We start from the raw sequence: 19,440 nt of genomic DNA on the forward strand, positions 1-19,440 counted from the left end.
GGCTAACCTCTGGCATTCCAGCTGTGGAGAAACTACGACTCCCAGCATTCTCCATTCATTTCTATGGAGTTCTGAGAATAGCCAAGCAAGTGCACATCTTGGGAGTTGTAGTTTTACTACTGCTGGAGGTTAGCCTTCACAGGATAGGATGATGTGGAAATACTGGAAGGCGCAGATTTCCGGCTCGATGAGACACCGTATTCTGCACCTGCAAGACTTACCAGAAATATTTGCTAACTTGCTAAACCACGTAGCCCTGAGCTTGGCAGCGAGCGAGCTCCTCAGTCATATGACCAAAATACTTGTGACAAGAACGTGACCGGGTTAATGTTTGTTAGGACGAGTGTAATCGCATCACTGAAGGAATTTTTCCTGGTTGCCAAAATATTCTGGCAAGATTTACGGATAAAGCTGCACCCACACATCAGAATGAATATAAATATTTTGTTCTTATTATTAATAATAATATAATTATTTTGAACTTTTTTTTATTGGTCAGCTTAATGGGATTGATCTGCAATACCAAGTACAGCCACTATACCATGTATGGCGCTGTACGTGATATAGGATGAAGAGGCTGCAGCGCTTGTCCCGAGTACCGTGGCCTCTTCAAATTGCTGATCGGCAGGGGTGTCGGGAGTCAGACCCCCACATATGAGATACTGATCCCCTATCCTGAGGACTGGTCATCAATTGTTAAGTCCCGAAAAACTCTTTTAAGCAGTAAACCTTATATGGAAAAGTTAATTTTTTTATAGCCATAGGCAACTATATAGGCTTGCAGTAACATATGTTTAGTAAATACATTTGGCAGCTCCATTCAATATTGTACGCCTTGATCGCAGTGTGAACAGAGCCCACACTGCATTCAGATGACATACTGGATTGCCGCAGCCGTCGCCAATGTTAGTAAATATGACCTCTTGTATTTCGTGCATTCTGGTGTCACATGAATTTCATAGCATGGCCGCTGTGGGTTCTGTCTTATTATAAAAACCTTGACACCGGGTTAATCATTAACTGCGTGACTTGCAGGTCTGTGTGCACTGACTCCGACTTACAACAGTGCGCTGTCAGCTGGTGCCCAGCGAAGACGTGCGAGCGAAACCTCCAGCGATACCAGCATGCTCCCACACACCTTCTGCAGCCCCGTCCAGTCCAGGTAAGGGGATCCGGAGCTGAAAAATAGAGAAAAAGTCTGAAATCCAGATATAAAGATGTCTATTATTATAATGTTATTGTTATTATTTAGTGTTATGATTACTGAAAATGAGTTCCTACTGACTCCTGGTGTCCGGATAAATAGTTTTTTTTCCAGATTTCTATCTAATGATAGATAGATAGACTATCTATCTATCTATCAACTATCTATCTATCTATCAACTATCTATCTATCTATCTATCTATCTATCTATCAACTATCTATCTATCTATCTATCTATCTATCAACTATCTATCTATCAACTATCTATCTATCTATCTATCTATCTATCTATCTATCAACTATCTATCTATCTATCTATCTATCAACTATCTATCTATCTATCTATCAACTATCTATCTATCAACTATCTATCTATCTATCTATCTATCTATCTATCTATCTATCAACTATCTATCTATCTATCTATCTATCAACTATCTATCTATCAACTATCTATCTATCTATCTATCTATCTATCTATCAACTATCTATCTATCAACTATCTATCTATCTATCTATCTATCTCATATCTATCTATCTCTCTATCTATCTATCTATCTATCTATCTATCTGTCTGTCTATCTATCAACTATCTATCTGTCTGTCTATCTCATTATCAGTAGCGTTATCTATCATCTATCTCATTAGTTTGTCTATCTGTCTCTTTCTGTCTGGCTATCTATCTTCTATACCAGGGATCAGCAACCTCCGCCACTCCAGCTGTTCTTAAACTACAACTCCCAGAATCCTCCTTTCACTTCTATGGGAGTTACAAGAAAGTGTGCATGCTTGGAGTTGTAGTTTCACAGCAGCTGGAGTGCCGCAGGTTGCTGATCCCTGTTCTATATCATCTTCACACAGAGGCTAATAAAAGAAACAACCAAACAAATTCTACATATATAAGATTTTACATGATATTTTTAATGGTCAAAAAGGTTTAAATGAAATCTCTGTTTTAAACAGTAGTAGGACCCCATGAAATGACATATAACCAAAAGAGGAATACTACTGGATAATTATAAGCTATTACAGCCCCCCCAATGGCCCCGGCAGTGTTGACACTGTAACATGAAAGCTCTGTATGTTGTAATAGTGGAGCACTCCACTGATGAAAGCTCCATATTATTAGCAGAGAGGACTGAGCGGTAGAAACATGAAGCATGGCTGGGTCCGGATTGTTATTGCCCTGCATGCTATCAGTTTAGTTCTGCATCATTTTCCATTATCATAACAATCTGCAGAAACCACTCGGCCACTAGTGGGAAGTGACGCATCGCAGACTATTAATTACAGGTGATAATAACATGGAGACCAGGAGTCAAGATCTGACTACATGGTTTCCCTGCATTCTGTATACATAGAGCAAAAGAACAGCTGTCAGCAGCACCTACAAGTCATGTCCAGGGGACATCTGTGCAGGTTCTATGTCCTTATAGGAATGTGTATATTCACTTTCAACACAGATTATATATAGAATTATTCTACATAAAAAGTTATGTCTCTAAATATACAACATTACTTATCTTCTGCTGATCCTGAATTTCATCATACATTATACTCCAGAGCTGCACTCACTATTCTGCTGGTGCAGTCACTGTGTACATACATTACTTATCCTGTACTGATCCTGAGTTACATCCTGTATTATACTCCAGAGCTGCACTCACTATTCTGCTGGTGCAGTGACTTTGTACATACATTACTTATCCTGTACTGATCCTGAGTTACATCCTGTATTATACTCCAGAGCTGCACTCATTATTCTGCTGGTGGAGTCACTGTATACATACATTACTTATCCTGTACTGATCCTGAATTACATCCTGTATTATACTCCAGAGCTGCACTCACTATTCTGCTGGTGGAGTCACTGTATACATACATTACTTATCCAGTACTGATCCTGAGTTACATCCTGTATTATACTCCAGAGCTGCACTCACTATCCTGCTGGTGCAGTCACTGTGTACATACATTACTGATCCTGTACTGATCCTGAGTTACATCCTGTATTATACTCCAGAGCTGCACTCACTATTCTGCTGGTGCAGTCACTGTGTACATACATTACTTATCCTGTACTGATCCTGAGTTACATCCTGCATTATACTCCAGAGCTGCACTCACTATTCTGCTGGTGCAGTCACTGTGTACATACATTACTTCTCCTGTACTGATCCTGAGTTACATTCTGTATTATACTCCAGAGCTGCACTCACTATTCTGCTGGTGCAGTCACTGTGTACATACATTACATTACTTATCCTGTACTGATCCTGAGTTACATCCTGCATTATACTCCAGAGCTGCACTCACTATTCTGCTGGTGCAGTCACTGTGTACATACATTACTTCTCCTGTACTGATCCTCAGTTACATCCTGTATTATACTCCAGAGCTGCACTCACTATTCTGCTGGTGCAGTCACATACATTACATTATCCTGATCCTGTATAACAGCCTGTTGTATTATACTTGTGTAAGCACATCCGACTAACAGCTTAGCTGAGCTCCTGTACTGCAGGGGGTCTTTTAGTTTATTCCACATAATATAGTTTTCTCCAATCAGATGACCATAGAACTTGTCAGCTTTGTTGTATAGACTGAGAAAAGAGAAGCAGAGTCATCTCATTTATACTTGAGCTCCTTTATCTTATTTAGTTTTCCTTATGTTCAGTGTCTGGTGTACAGATACAGATAACACTTTTCAGGATGCAGAACAATCTCTGTGTAGACACTGAACAAGCAAAGAAAGCTTGGAGATTTATGCTCTGAAGCCTGCAGAATTGTGAATACTACTACGGAGTATAATACAGAGTGTAATGTACAGTACAAAGCAATAATGTAATATAATGCGAATATAAATATGTATTTTCAAGATCTGGAAATTTTTATAATACCGGCACCTGTTTTTATTTTGCCTTTTTTCCCCCTCTTATAATTAATTTTTTGAATGTCTAATAATCCAGAATATTTGATAACCTGATTATCTGAACTGTCCAATTGCAGATGAAAGGAATCTGTGCTCCAAAGTATGAACCTCAAAAACACTTTCTCTGACCCTCTCTGTTCAGCCTGTGCTTCCTGGTTCATAAATGCAATGTGGGGCAGAAATGTATAGATACAATCCTTCCTGCTCTATCTCACCAACCTGACTTTTTAATTGCTATAGAGCTGTGAATATGTTGATGAACCAGATAGCTCAGGATGAGCACTGCTGTAAGTCCCTATCGGATAAGGGCGGAGGCGATAGTACAGTGAGGGAGCAGGTAACCTGCCATTCTGCACGTTGGCTGAGGCTGCATGAGGGCAGCAGTGTTTGTAAACTGCACCGTGCGCTGGTTTTATCTCAGTGTAGGTCACTGAGTTTTCTTCTTTTATCTCACATTTTTCTTCTATCTGTGTATACACAGCCCTTTGAACCGCAGCAACACTCCCATCTAATAAAGATGGCGTCCATAGTACAGGCCCAAGAGGCGTCTGTGACGTGGATGCAAAGTAGATGATGGCGACCGATGGCTGGAAACAGTGCGTTATATGACAGGAAGCACGTAACATACAGAAGCGCACATAGCAACTGTATGTACATATAGAAGGTCACATGTGAGAACCGGGCCCAAATGAAACGGAAAAAATGACAAATATTAGAATATAACGTAGTCATATAATGAGTGCAGTCACAATGCTGCGCCTCCGCAAAACCACAGCGCATAATGGCAGAGCCGCGGACACACGTTTTTGTTGGCAATGTTTGAAATTATACATTTTTACTATTGTTGATTTTATTGTTGCAATTATATTTTGTCTTCATCTGCTTATGTAGTATCACTTTTTTTTATTCTTTTCACTACTACCGCCATAGGGCCCCATAACGAACCTTCATCAGGACCATTGATAGTTTAGCTCCTTAGTTGGGTGGTATGTGTGTGTGGAGTATATATAGTGTATTTACTGTATGTATGTGTACCATGTATATGGTGTATTTATGTGTATGTGTGTTGCATACGGTATATATGGTGTATGTATATGTAAACGTGTCGTGACGCCGCTGAGTAGGGAACCTGTTGTTAAAAATTTTAATCCCAACCCTGTTTATCTGCATTGAATGACAATGGGGCTAATCCATGGTGCACGAAATTGGGGCACATTTGCGCCACAAATACTTGTATTTAAAGGGAACCTGTCACCTGGATTTTGGGTACAGAGCTGAGGACATGGGTTGCTAGATGGCCGCTAGCGCATCCGTAATACCCAGTTCCCATAGCTCTGTGTGCTTTTATTGTGAAAAAAAAAAAAAAGATACATATGCAAATTACCCTGAGATGTGTCCTGTCCCGGAGATGAGTCCAGCGTGAAGGAGCCCAGCACCGCCCAGCATCCTCAGAATCTCCTCCTTGCTCCCCGACATCAGAAAGCTAGAGCGCCGTAATCTCGCAATGCGTGAGCTAGCGCATGCGCAGTTCGTTCCCTGAGGCTGATGCCAGCACAGGGAAGGAACACTATGAGGACACTGTGCATGCACTAGCTCGCGCATCGCGAGATAACGGCGCTTTAGCTTTCTGATGTCGGGGAGCAAGGAGGAGATTCTGAGGATGCGGGGCGGTGCTGGGCTCCTTCACGCTGGACTCATCTCCGGGACAGGACACATCTCGGGGTAATTTGCATATGTATCAAATCGTTGGTTTTTTTACACAATAAAAGCACACAGAGCTATGGGGACTGGGTATTGCGGATGTGCTAGCGGCCATCTAACAGCCCATGTCCTCAGCTCTATACCCAAAATCCCGGTGACAGGTTCCCTTTAAGCTCTGAATCTTGCAGTAAAATATGTGTCCAATGTGCAATGTTGAAATCTGACACAGTGAGCATGCCCAATATTATTATTATTATATAATTATCAGTTTTGATTTATCATCATTTGTGTTATTTAGTGAGGCAACCTTTACAACCACACAACCCAAGCAAATACTTGGAGCCCCAGAGATCAGGGGGCCCCCTGCTGACCTATTCAGCTGCACAGGGGCCCAGGGGGAGTTTATGGGGCGGAGATTAAAATTTTGATGAGGACGGAGATTAGTGTTGCGATTGCCACAGAAATGCCAAATCTGGTCCTGCTTATATATTAATTTTATTTGTATTAATTAGTATATTTTATCCTTTCTGTATTTGAACTTCAGCTGCTTACTTCATCTTCATCCTCTTCTTGTTAATAATTAGTATTTTTATCATTGATGTATTTGTCTTCCAGCTGCTTATTTATTATAATATTAATATTTTTAGCATTACTGCATTTGCCCTCAATCTGCTTATGATTATTATTTAGCATTTGTATCATTGATATATTTGCTCTCCATCTGTTTATTATTATTATTTAGGTTTTTTTTTTAAATCTTTATTGTATTTGCCCTTCAGCTGCTTATTTACTATTATTATTATTACTCTTCTTACTAACACTATTTTTGCTCTCCATGCGCATCTATTATTTAGATTTTTATTATTACATATTATAATATACTCAATGTTTTTAATTATTATTCTGTTCTCAGGTGTTGTACAATGGACAAACCAGAGATGAGCCCCCAAAGAAGCAGCAGTGAAGCATTCCCCCAAGCAGCCTACAAAGTGAGTGTTCAGTAACCTATTTCCAGTTTACAGCACTTTCATGGTTACTAGTTATATAAATAAATAAATAAATGAATTTTTCAGGAGACGCATAAAAGCCGCCAGTCTCGCTTCCACAATGACCTGAACTGCCCGGTGTGTCTTCAGACCGCGACATCCCCAGTGGAGACCAATTGCGGCCATTTATTCTGCGGTGAGTCAGGCTCTCGTGAAGTCATCCGACCTCTTTATTTGCATCGTCCCTTGTCATTAAACTGGGCTGAAAGACAATAAACTTTAACGTGGCGCAATTATCGGATCACTGAACGGCGGATTATTGGCAAAATTAAAACCAAACCCCTAGTTACAGCAGAATCAATAAAAATGCTGTCACCTATCAAAGTAATGATTCACTTTTACAGAAACAGTCACCGCTGCTTCAGGGTCGTGGCCCTTTTTACATTTACAGAGTAAGGGGGGGGAGGGTATTAGGCTAAATGATAAAATACCATTTGGTGGCCAATTACAGTTTTGTACCGCAGGCCAGTATTGTGCGACACGTAGTGTCATTTAGTGACGGGCGGGTTTAATCTGAAATCCTGGTGTACATGACGGATACAAGTGAAATCCAGTCGCTCCAGGTCAACATTGTCACAGGGATTTGGGTGCAGTGTCCGTATGGGACCCTCACTGTGACCTAGGAGCGGATTGTGGGCGTCAGGCTCCTTACCTTTTTCCTTGAAACCACTTGCCTTCGCCTTCTGGAGAAGCCACCCAATCTGTGGGATGCTTGGGTGGTACCTAGATAGACTCTCTCTCTCTCTCTCTCTCTTAGTGGCAAGTGTCAGTAGTTGGATTTTAACATGGCCAATCCTTTTCTTCTGGTGTCTGGAAGCCAGGGGCTTACACAGAGTTCACAGGGGCCCATAGCAAAACCTGCGTGTGTCAATCACTCCCAGGCAATGCAGAATCCAAGCGGCAATGTCCCAGTTCTCTGACGAATTTACATTTTTCTTTTAAGTGGAAAAAAAATGTATTAAAATTTTTTGCATTAGGGCAAAACTGATCCGTTTTGGACCGCTTGTGAGAGCCCTGAACGGATCTCACAAACGGAAAGCCAAAACGCGAGTGTGAAAGTAGCCTAAATTGGCTTCTCTTCTATTATAAAGCTGTTGGCCACTAGAGGGAGCTCAGTGCAAAGGAATTTCTATACTTACCATTGGTTCCGTTGCACTGAGCTCCACCTAGTGGCCACTAGATGAAAAAACAACACTGTTTTCTTGCCTGAAGAAGAAGCAGGCGCGCACCACTAATGAGGCCAGGTAGCACCTGGTAGGGGCAAGAGGGGGGCAGCGGAAGGGCCATGGGCAATGAGCACTTTCTTTGTGGCAAAGGGATTAGGTTAAGAAATTGTCTTGGGGGGGGGGGCGCTCCACTCTTTTTCATGCAGTTGGCTAACACAAAATGCAATCTTTCAAAAAGTCAAAAAGTGAAAATAAATAAAAAAAATCCCAATGCAAACATTGTGCAAGATCGTCTTTAAGCCAATGGTCATGCTCCCCTGACCTGTCCACCCCCTCCGCCTGCAGAGACATGCAGGGTGGTGACAACTGGCAAAGCAGTGACAACCAGTCACAACAAACACTGCGCTCCATCAGGGCGGCAGCGACTGACTGGGATCATCCTCAGCTGGTAGTTTTTTGCTTTTGTGGATAGAAATGGTGGCAAATCAAAGATAGACCCATGTGTTCTCCACAATGCGATTAATGGAAGACTAACGGCCGCCTCTCAAGTCCTGCTCTTAGCGCCTCATAAAAATGTGACATAGAGAACACAATTCATCTCTGAGGTTCTTAAAAGAGTTTTCACAGATTTTTATTTTTACTGATGACCTATGATTGATCGGTGAGGGTCAAACACTTGGGACTCCTGTCCTCTGAGCCCTGCTGCCTTCTCGCAGCTCACCAAGCACAGCGCCCTACATTGTATAGTGGCTGCACTTGGTATTGCACTCGGCCCCATTCACTTGAATAGGGCTGAGCTGCTCCTAGGCCATGTGATTGATGAATGTGTCATCACCGGACCTAGGAAAATCTGAGCGAAGGCTGCGGGTCCCAGGTTTCGGACTCCCACCGATCAGATACTGATCAGTATACAAATCCCAGAAAACCCCTTTAATTATAAAGACAAGGGAGGACGGAGTGTGCACTGAGATCACTGGGATTTAGAGATCAGGGGCCCCAGACTGGACTATTGTGGTACCCATTCTTCCCAGTATAGGCACACATGGGCATACTGGGCATTGACAGGGATGTAAAGGAACAGATCAGAGCAGGGATCTTCTATTTGAGTGTAAATGCCCCGTAGGTAAACACGACCTGCTGCCCATAATGCCCTCGACACAGGGATTTAGAAACTTCCTTGAATTACAACATCAGTTACTAATGTCAGTTCTGAGCAAATTCTGTGCAAATGTTTAAATGGACTGTGCAGTCAATGTGCTAACATCATCAACATGAAGGGTTGCATCATCTTATAGTACATTCCTAATCAGAAAAGACAGTCATGTATGTACACAGTGACTGCACCAGCAGAATAGTGAGTGCAGCTCTGGGGTATAATACAGGATGTAACTCCGGATCAGTACAGGATAAGTAATGTATGTACATAGTGACTGCACCAGCAGAATAGTGAGTGCAGCTCTGGAGTATAATACAGGATGTAACTCAGGATCAGTACAGGATAAGTAATGTATGTACACAGTGACTGCACCAGCAGAATAGTGAGTGCAGCTCTGGGGTATAATACAGGATGTAACTCAGGATCAGTACAGGATAAGTAATGTATGTACACCGTGACTCCACCAGCAGAATAGTGAGTGCAGCTCTGGAGTATAATACAGGATGTAACTCGGGATCAGTACAGGATAAGTAATGTATGTACACAGTGACTGCACCAGCAGAATAGTGAGTGCAGCTCTGGGGTATAATACAGGATGTAACTCCGGATCAGTACAGGATAAGTAATGTATGTACATAGTGACTGCACCAGCAGAATAGTGAGTGCAGCTCTGGAGTATAATACAGGATGTAACTCAGGATCAGTACAGGATAAGTAATGTATGTACACAGTGACTGCACCAGCAGAATAGTGAGTGCAGCTCTGGGGTATAATACAGGATGTAACTCAGGATCAGTACAGGATAAGTAATGTATGTACACCGTGACTCCACCAGCAGAATAGTGAGTGCAGCTCTGGAGTATAATACAGGATGTAACTCGGGATCAGTACAGGATAAGTAATGTATGTACACAGTGACTGCACCAGCAGAATAGTGAGTGCAGCTCTGGAGTATAATACAGGATGTAACTCAGGATCAGTACAGGATAAGTAATGTATGTACACAGTGACTGCACCAGCAGAATAGTGAGTGCAGCTCTGGAGTATAATACAGGATGTAACTCAGGGTCAGTACAGGATAAGTAATGTATGTACACAGTGACTGCACCAGCAGAATAGTGAGTGCAGCTCTGCAGTATAATAAAGGATGTAACTCAGGATCAGTACAGGATAAGTAATGTATGTACACAGTGACTGCACCAGCAGAATAGTGAGTGCAGCTCTGGGGTATAATACAGGATGTAACTCAGGGTCAGTACAGGATAAGTAACGTATGTACACAGTGACTGCACCAGCAGAATAGTGAGTGCAGCTCTGGAGTATATAGGAGTATATGGAGTATGGAGCGATTTGAAATATAAGTATCTGTGTACCCGTGGTATTTTAAAAGAGCCCAAATAGCATATGTCGAGATACGTGACATAGATCGATAGGTAGACAGGTAGATAGATAATATAGTAGAGGCCAGTTACAAAGTTACTTCTTATGTTTAATTGGATGCATTTATAGGATCAGATCCCTTTTAACCCTTTGCTGCCTGTGCCCCGGTGTGACAGCTGTATAACAAGTGCACTATGAGGTGTAGCATCAGCAATGTTTCTTTCAAATCTTTTATTACATTATTACATAACATTTTTGTTTTGTTGTGAAAGAACATAATAATTGTCCTTGTCATGTGTTCGGTAACTGATTGCTAGCTCTTAGGGCTATGCACCGTGTGTACGGGGTAGATCCGCACAGCCTGGGCACTGAAGGAAGTGGCTTCAGAGAGAGTTCATAAAATGGGTTTTTTATGTTTATTTGCCTGCTCGATGCCGGAGCCAGCTGGACCGCCATCCTCAGGAAATGCCCGGGGTCTGGCGCACCGCCGCCTCGTTACAACAAACAATGCCATGCTGCCCATGACAGGGACGGGCACTCGGCCAAGGGAATAAGTCATTGTATACCTTCAAAAACGGTCACAAATCGTGAGCAGGAAACGTCTGAAGCAATTTGTTCTAATTCCTGCTCAGCTGCCCTTTCATTTTCACATTCATCCTAAAACATATGTCCAGGAAACCGACCGGAAACCCCGAGCACAAATATGTATTCATGTGTTCAGTGCAATTATCAGGACAGCTCTCAGTGATACATGCAAGCACCTGCACTGTGGGGGAGGGGGTGCCGTACGCATTAACCCTTAAAATTCTGCACAGATTCTTCCATATCCACTGTCCAGTGAACAACTTAAAGGGGTAGTCCAGTTTGGGAAAAATATACATGACCACACTGACATTACTCATCAGATACATTTTGCACAGATTCTGCCGGTTCATTTACCACCATCGCATATAATACTGGGCGTTATCATCCATATTTAGTAACGGTGGCCACGCGATACAGACTCTTTGCATATTCGTTTTCCATGGAGCATTGCCAATAAGTCTCCACACAGGACTGGTCAGCACCCTGCCTTGGATATACTACAATCTGTGGCTCCCCAGCTATTGTGAAACCATAACTCCCATCATGGCCTGACCAGATTTTAATTTTGGTGATAAATTAGGGATCTGTACTCCCTACAAACATGACGACCAGTGACGTTGAAGGCAGTGCATGAATGTGAATGCATGATTTATTATTTGGTTTTCGTTGTAATTTTAATAGTTCCAGGAGTTGTGATCTCTATTATTCCTTATCCATTAGGTCCCTGTCTCATTGAGTACTGGAACCACGACCCCTGGTTGGGAGCCATCAGTTGTCCCCTCTGCAGACAAAAGGTATCATTTAAGTCAATGATGTTGAACTTACAGTAAAATTCCTGTAAAATAAGAGTATCCAATAGTGTAGAACGTCTGATAATCCAGCACACAACTACAAAATAAGTAGTAGACACAATCTATTATTTAAAAACCCATTTGATGTTAGTATTTTTATTGGGCTGACTTATTTAAGATCCTCTAAGACAGGGATGCCGAACCTGCTGCACTCTATCTGTTGCAAAACTACAACTCCCAGCATGCTCTGACAGCTGTAGGTTGTCCGGGCATGATTTTTTTTGGCAATAGCTGGAGGGCCACAGGTTGGGCATCGCTTCTCTAAGGTTATGTTCACCTAATATCCAATATGTAGTTTCTATGTATCTATGTATGTATCCAGTTGATAATCCCAAACATTTAAGAATTAGGCCCCTTTAACGTCCTGTGTCAGATCAAAGCAGTAAAGATATAAAATACAATGCATTTTTGATTAATAATAAGGTCAGCAAAAATGCTCAATGATAGGCCTCATGCACACGACCGTGCTGTTTTTTGTGGATCCGCAAAAAACGGAAGCCGTCCGTGTGCCTTCCGCAATTTGCGGAACAGAACGGGTGGCCCATTGTAGACATTGTCCGCAAAATGGACAAGAATAGGAGAAGCTATATTTTATTTTTTTGCGGGGCCTCGGAATGGAGCAACAGATGCGGACAGCATCTTTTGTGGCCCCATTGAAGTGAATGGGTCCGCACCCGAGCCGTAAAAACTGCGGCTCGGATGTGGACCCGAAAAACGGTCGTGTGCATGAGGCCATAAGGTGAAAAGTGTCTAGAAAACACATCACAAATCTAGCACAATGTTTTTTTTTAAATGCAATTTGAGCCAGATTTCTGGACCACTTTACTTAATGAATTTCCCCCCAAGAGTAGTATATCTGCATGACTCAGCGCCCCCTCCTATAAACATCCTTATGTTCTCCTCCGGTTCTAAACCGTACAGAATCGATTTGTGATTCAGATTGCCCACCTTCCTAAATATGGACTAGGGCTCCGCTTTCTGGCCAGGCCCACCATAGACCATAGACTAGAATTACCTTCAGAGACCACCCTGCATTGTGCACCGCACTCAGCACCTGTTCTAACAGGACGTCGCTGCCTTCCTCCTATAGGTGCACATGCTCCACAGTGATATTTGTGATGCTCAGCAGCACAGCCAGACAAGCAGAGCCGTCATACAAGACATCAGACGATACAACAATCGCTTCTCCGGAAAACCGCGACCTGTGAGTATACGACTCCATACACACTGTATATCATTAAATGATGTCTATGTTTTTATGTAAATTCATTTAACGTTCTTTGCAGAAAAATTGCATAAGATACTATTACAGGGGTGCAAATCTCTGCACAGAGTTACAGATGTAGCACATGTTAACTTGACACCTAGCAGGTTAGGGGGCGTTCACATCACCATTATGTTTCTGTTCTTCTGATGGATCAGAAAAATGGATCCTGTGCATCCGTTATGCACATTTGACATCCGTTTTAGCTATTCCTGTCATGGATCCGTTATTTGAAACGGAAAAGAAGTCTTGTAAACAAGATTTTTGTTTCCGTTATAAATGATGGTAAGGGCTCTAACAGAAAAATACAGACACTTTTTCTCCACCATTGAAATGAATGGCATTTGAGCCGTTCTTTTCCATTATTTTGAAAAAAAATAAACAAATAATGGAAAGTTGTAACGGAACACAAAACGGTGATGTGAACTCTCTCTTTATACACATTCAACAATCTCTAAATTAGCTTTTAACACAAAAGTGCTTGAAAGTAAAGTTACATTTTGCTGCAATTATGTATTTAAATAGTCCAGTTAACAATTGCTATGTCTGTACAGGATAACATTCTATCTGCCTGCAGCCACCTCTAGGGGGAGCTCAGAAGTTTCCTGGAGATGGATCTACCATTGGGTTCAATGGGAGCTGTACAGATTTGTAGGCTGTGAGCTCCCCCTAGTGTCGACTGCAGGCAGCTACAGTTTCATTAATTAACAATGGTTGTGTAAAGAGAAGCAGGTGATCTGTCCCCTATACCGATATATCATGAGATTAATCTGCACAGAGTTTTGGATCTATTTGCATATAAGGTGAGCATGAAGTGTAAACTTAAAAGAAAACCAATGCCAGGGTATTTCTATAAATGCTTTATAGAAATACCCTGGCATTGGTTTTCTTTTAAGTTTACACTTCATGCTCACCTTATATGCAAATAGATCCAAAACACTGTATGGGATCTGTATAAAGGATTGTTCATCATCAGTCTATATCATTGTGCAGCTAAGATGGTGAGGGCCACAGTCAGCTCTTGTGGATCAGTGGCTTCTAAAGTAGAAGGGGTCTGGTCAGGATGTCTAAAGAGATTGATGCTTCTCGTTGAAAGTGACCTTTAAGCTGTTGTAAAACAGCACCAGGAAATGTCTGACTGCACAATGTGCAAATTCTGCATGCAGTGTAAAAATTCTACATACAATATAACAACACTGTATACAATGTAACAATCCTACATGCATAGTAATAACACTGCCACTCACACTGATCATGTTATAACGTAGTCTTAGACGCCGGTCTTAATAAAGTCCCATCGCTGGCAGTGGATCGCCAAAGTTATAACTTCAGCGCATCCAGCACCACTTCTGAATGCCGGCCAGCTTCCGAACTGTCTTACATTTAAACCATTTCCTACACTTAGAAAATGATGAATGAGATGGGCCACCCAGCCTGTCCCTTCCTGGCCCACTTTTTTAGACCTGACATGAACAGGGTGAAGTCGCTAAGACTAACCGTTGCGCCGCAATCTGCGCCTGAAATACTCCTAATATAGGCGTATTTCAGGTTAATAAATGACCCCCAATATCTGTCAGAGGTGAATACACACAGCAGAGCGCCCCTGTGCCAGAGTATTATAAAGGCCAGGCCCTTGCTCTCACAAACTCAGTGTAGAGCTCCCCCTTATGTCTTCCTTACAATCCCTCAAAGGGTTTGTCTCACTTCAGCCAATAGCATTTATTATGTGGGCACTTCCTAATGTATGGTGATTCTCCATATTGCCTCCTTTGCTGTCTGGATTCAGTTTTCCATCACATTATAAACTGCTCGTTTCCATGGGTACAACCACACTGCAATCCATTAGCGGTGGTTGTGCTTGCACATTATAGAAAAAAGTGCCGGCCCATGTGCACTCCCTCGGTCCCAGCCATCAGAGAGGCCGCCACTTATATGTTGCAAGCACGACCACCGCTGATGGAATGTAGGGTGGTCTGTAACCATGGAAGCAAGCAGTGTATAATGTGATGTAAAACTGAATCCAGCCAGCAAAGGAAGCAATATGGAGAATCACCATACATTAGAAAGGGCCTTGTATTAGGCTACTTTCACAGTTGCGTTTTTCTTTTCCGGCATAGAGTTCCGTCACAGGGGCTCTATACCGGAAAATAACTAATCAGTTTTATCCCCATGCATTCTGAATGGAGAGTCAGGGCTCTTTCACACCTGCGTTCTTGTCTTCCGGCATAGAGTTCCGTCGTCGGGGCTCTATGCCGGAAGAATCCTGATCAGGATTATCCCCATGCATTCTGAATGGAGAGAAATCTGTTCAGGATGCATCAGGATGTCTTCAGTTCCGGAACGGAACGTTTTTTGGCCGGAGAAAATACTGCAGCATGCTGCGCTTTTTGCTGCGGCCAAAAATCCTAAAGACTTGCCGCAAGGCCGGATCCGGAATTAATGCCCATTGAAAGGCATTGATCCGGATCCGGCCTTAAGCTAAACGTCGTTTCGGCGCATTGCTGGATCCGACGTTTACCTTTTTCTGAATGGTTACCATGGCTGCCGGGACGCTAAAGTCCTGGCGGCCATGGTAAAGTGTAGCGGGGAGCGGGGGAGCAGCATACTTACCGTCCGTGCGGCTCCCGGGGCGCTCCAGAGTGACGTCAGGGCGCCCCAGGCTGGATGACGTGATCGCATGGCACGTCATCCATGCGCATGGTGCGCTCTGACGTCATTCTGGAGCGCCCCGGGAGCCGCACGGACGGTAAGTATACCGCTCCCCCGCTCCCCGCTCCTACTATGGCAACCAGGACTTTAATAGCGTCCTGGCTGCCATAGTAACACTGAACGCATTTTGAAGACGGATCCGTCTTCAAATGCTTTCAGTTCACTCGCGTTTTTCCGGATCCGGCGTGTAATTCCGGCAAGTGGAGTACACGCCGGATCCGGACAACGCAAGTGTGAAAGAGGCCTAATCCGTTCAGGATGTCTTCAGTTCAGTTGTTTTGACTGATCAGGCAAAAGAGAAAACCGCAGCGTGCTACGGTTTTATCTCCGGCGAAAAAAACTGAAGACTTGCCTGAACGCCGGATCCGGCATTTTTTCCCATAGGGATGTATTAGTGCCGGATCCGGCGTTCAGAATACCGAAATGCCGGATCCGGCGTTCCGTTATGCACATGCGCAGACTGAAAAAAAGGTGAAAAAAATAAATGCCGGATCCGTTATTTCAATGCACGGATCCGGTATTTCAATGCATTTTTTTGACTGATCAGGCATTTTTAAGACTGATCAGGATCCTGATCAGTCTTACTAATGCCATCAGTTAGCATACATTTTGCCTGATCCGGCAGGCAGTTCCGGCGACGGCACTGCTTGCCGGATCTCTCTGCCGCAAGTGTGAAAGTAGCCTTAGCTTTCTCTACATGATAAATGCCATTTGCTGATGTGAGAAGACCCCTTTAGTGATTGTAAAATATGAAAATGTAACCGTTCAGTCCATTACATGCAATCAAGACATTGAGGTGAGAATGGGCCCCTATACCTACTGGGCCTCTGTATGACTTATGATTTTAAGCAAAATCTATTCCCCTGTAGATTCTGCTTATTTTACAGTCATGCTATTTATGCCACACGTAAGACAGACGTTCCAGCGCTGCGACTATTCTGCCACATGGTGGTAAACATGGCACACCTGGCTCCGACCGCCACACAGTCCTGGATGTAGTAGACTCATTGAGGCTCATTTCATCTTTTGTCCTTTTTCTTGCAGCTCACTGACTACCTATATGACCTGCCATCACTTTTACACCTGGCTCTAAGGAGGATCTTCACCATGGGTGGACTTGTGTGGATCTTCTGTCTCAGGATAGTCGTGTGCCTGTTTGGCGCCATCATGTGTTTGTCTTCACCATTCGTCGTCATCCCCGATCCCCTCTGCGGTGTCCTCAGCATCATTGACGACCTTGTCGTGATCTTTCTTCTCCTCATCTGCATGATCAACATCTTACCGCAGTTGCGGTCGGAGGGGATGACCATGGTTCACACGGCCACACAGAGCATCATGTCCGAGTCCTGAGGGATCCATCGACGTAGCTGTGATTGTACTCTACACGGATGTTACATGACCTTCCATGACAAATACTAGAACCGAATGGAGATAAGTATTGGATTCAAGCTGCTCTCAACCTCAGCACCCAGAGATCACTGGGACTTCAGGCCATTTCTACATATGTAGACTTAAAGGGACGGTATACTTTAAGTTTTTCTATGGTTCCCTTTAATCAGCCATGACAAGGCAGTGACTGTTGGGTACGTCAATGGGGTGACTCCTGACCTGTACCAATGCAGAGACCTTTATAATGCAGCTGTAGTGTTATAAGCTGCTGACCTCAGATGTATTGGCCCTTTAAATAACATCTTCTAGGATGTATTGTTTCATATGTGAGGTTGTAATTGTATTTGTAACATTAGAAGAATGGGGATTCTGTAAATATGACGTCTTCTTCTCCCCCTTGTACTTGAATGCATTATGTTACAGGATTGATGTATATTTGTAACTATATTTATTTTCCATTATCAAACTGAGGATTTTTTTTGCAATAAAATGTTGCAAATATAAATTTTTTCATCTGTATTCCGTCTGATGGTAACCACTACTGTATATTCCTACCAAGATCTCTTAGTGTTTCATGTATACAGCTCCTATGCATACCTATGTGTCTCCATGGTTACAGACTACAAACAAACGAAGGTGTAGGCTGATCCTGATAATAGAGGAGGCAGAGGAAGTGAAGTAACTCATGGCTGCAGGATCAGACTACACAGGGTTTGTTTGTGGTCTGTAACCATGGAGACACTTAGGTCTGCATTGCAGCTGTAAACATTTTTAATTAAAGGGGTTGTCCCACAAAAAATATTCTACTGTTTTCAAACCATCACCTTAATCTGAATAGTTTTTTTTATTGCATGTAATTAAAAATTTAGCATAGCCAATCAGATATTCAGTAAAATCTATCTATATAGCGCCATCTGCTGTTTAATTTTTTTCTTATTTCTTTGTCCTGCTCACTGAGATGGTAGCACATGCTCAGTTTCATCCTTCAACTGCCTCCTGAGCTGTAATAGGAAGAGCATGGATACGCCCCCTGAGCTGCAGCAGAAAAGACAAGCCCCCTGAGCTGCAGCAGAAAAGACACGCCCCCTGAGCTGCAGCAGAAAATACACGCCCCCCTGAGCTGCAGCAGAAAAGACACGCCCCCCCTGAGCTGCAGCAGAAAAGACACGCCCCCTGAGCTGCAGCAGAAAAGACACGCCCCTGAGCTGCAGCAGAAAAGACACGCCCCCTGAGCTGCAGCAGAAAAGACACGCCCCCTGAGCTGCAGCAGGAAAGACACGCCCCCTGAGCTGCAGCAGAAAAGACACGCCCCCTGAGCTGCAGCAGGAAAGACACGCCCCCTGAGCTGCAGCAGGAAAGACACGCCCCTGAGCTGCAGCAGGAAAGACACGCCCCCTGAGCTGCAGCAGGAAAGACACGCCCCCTGAGCTGCAGCAGGAAAGACACGCCCCCTGAGCTGCCAGCTTGTTAAAAATCTAGTAGAGCAACAAATGGGGAGATCTCTGGATCCATGTGAGGTACAGGGCTGGTCCTAGCTGTGTTAGAAAGAGACTGTCATGTACTATATGGTCTGATTTTTTTACATTAATCATGGGACAACCCCTTTAAGACTGTTTGCAGTACTGCTTCATTTTTATTGTAGATGCATTGGAGTAATAATATAGTAGCAAAGGTCAAATATCATTTATGCATGGGGAAAAAAAGGAAAATGTGTTTTTGGTAAATTCATGAAGTATTGATTTCTATTGTAAGAGCTGCACCTGCACAGTGAGACATTCACCTTATTAGCGGTATAATCCTGCCTATCTAGTCTCCAGCAGTACAATGGACCCGTCAGTTAGCCCCTCCACTGTGATAATCGGACGATCTTTCTGACAAGAAAAAAAGCGCCGAATCAACTAGGCCAGGGATCAGCAAATTTCGGCACTCAAGCTATTGTGAAACTACAAGTCCCATCATTCTCCTTTCACTTCTGTGGGAGTTCATAGAACAGCCATGCAAGTGTGTATGATGGGAGATGTAGTTTCACAACACCTGGAGTGCCGGAGGCTGCTGAT

General features: G+C 43.2%; 1 protein-coding gene across 1 annotated transcript; it reads left to right on the top strand.

Annotated features, from left to right (window-relative positions):
* Window positions 1–1,035: 1,035 nt before the first annotated feature.
* LOC122943896 (E3 ubiquitin-protein ligase RNF170-like) lies at window positions 1,036–17,891 on the top strand. Its single transcript, XM_044301995.1, has 6 exons — window positions 1,036–1,162; window positions 6,751–6,826; window positions 6,911–7,019; window positions 11,891–11,964; window positions 13,112–13,225; window positions 17,039–17,891. The coding sequence occupies exons 1-6, from the start codon at window positions 1,125–1,127 to the stop codon at window positions 17,342–17,344; spliced, it is 717 nt and encodes a 238-aa protein (XP_044157930.1). The 5' UTR covers window positions 1,036–1,124; the 3' UTR covers window positions 17,345–17,891.
* Window positions 17,892–19,440: the final 1,549 nt, after the last annotated feature.

The sequence above is a fragment of the Bufo gargarizans genome, chromosome 7, assembly GCF_014858855.1.
Source record: "Bufo gargarizans isolate SCDJY-AF-19 chromosome 7, ASM1485885v1, whole genome shotgun sequence".
NCBI lineage: Eukaryota > Metazoa > Chordata > Amphibia > Anura > Bufonidae > Bufo > Bufo gargarizans.

What these genes read in the sequence shown, in the direction of transcription:
- LOC122943896 (XM_044301995.1), top strand. Translation starts at nt 1,125, where the DNA reads ATGCTCCCACACACCTTCTGCAGCCCCGTCCAGTCCAG. An exon ending in TCCCCCAAGCAGCCTACAAA is followed by an intron (nt 6,827 to 6,910) that starts GTGAGTGTTCAG and finishes TGAATTTTTCAG; the next exon opens with GAGACGCATAAAAGCCGCCA. An exon ending in TCTCCGGAAAACCGCGACCT is followed by an intron (nt 13,226 to 17,038) that starts GTGAGTATACGA and finishes TTTTTCTTGCAG; the next exon opens with CTCACTGACTACCTATATGA.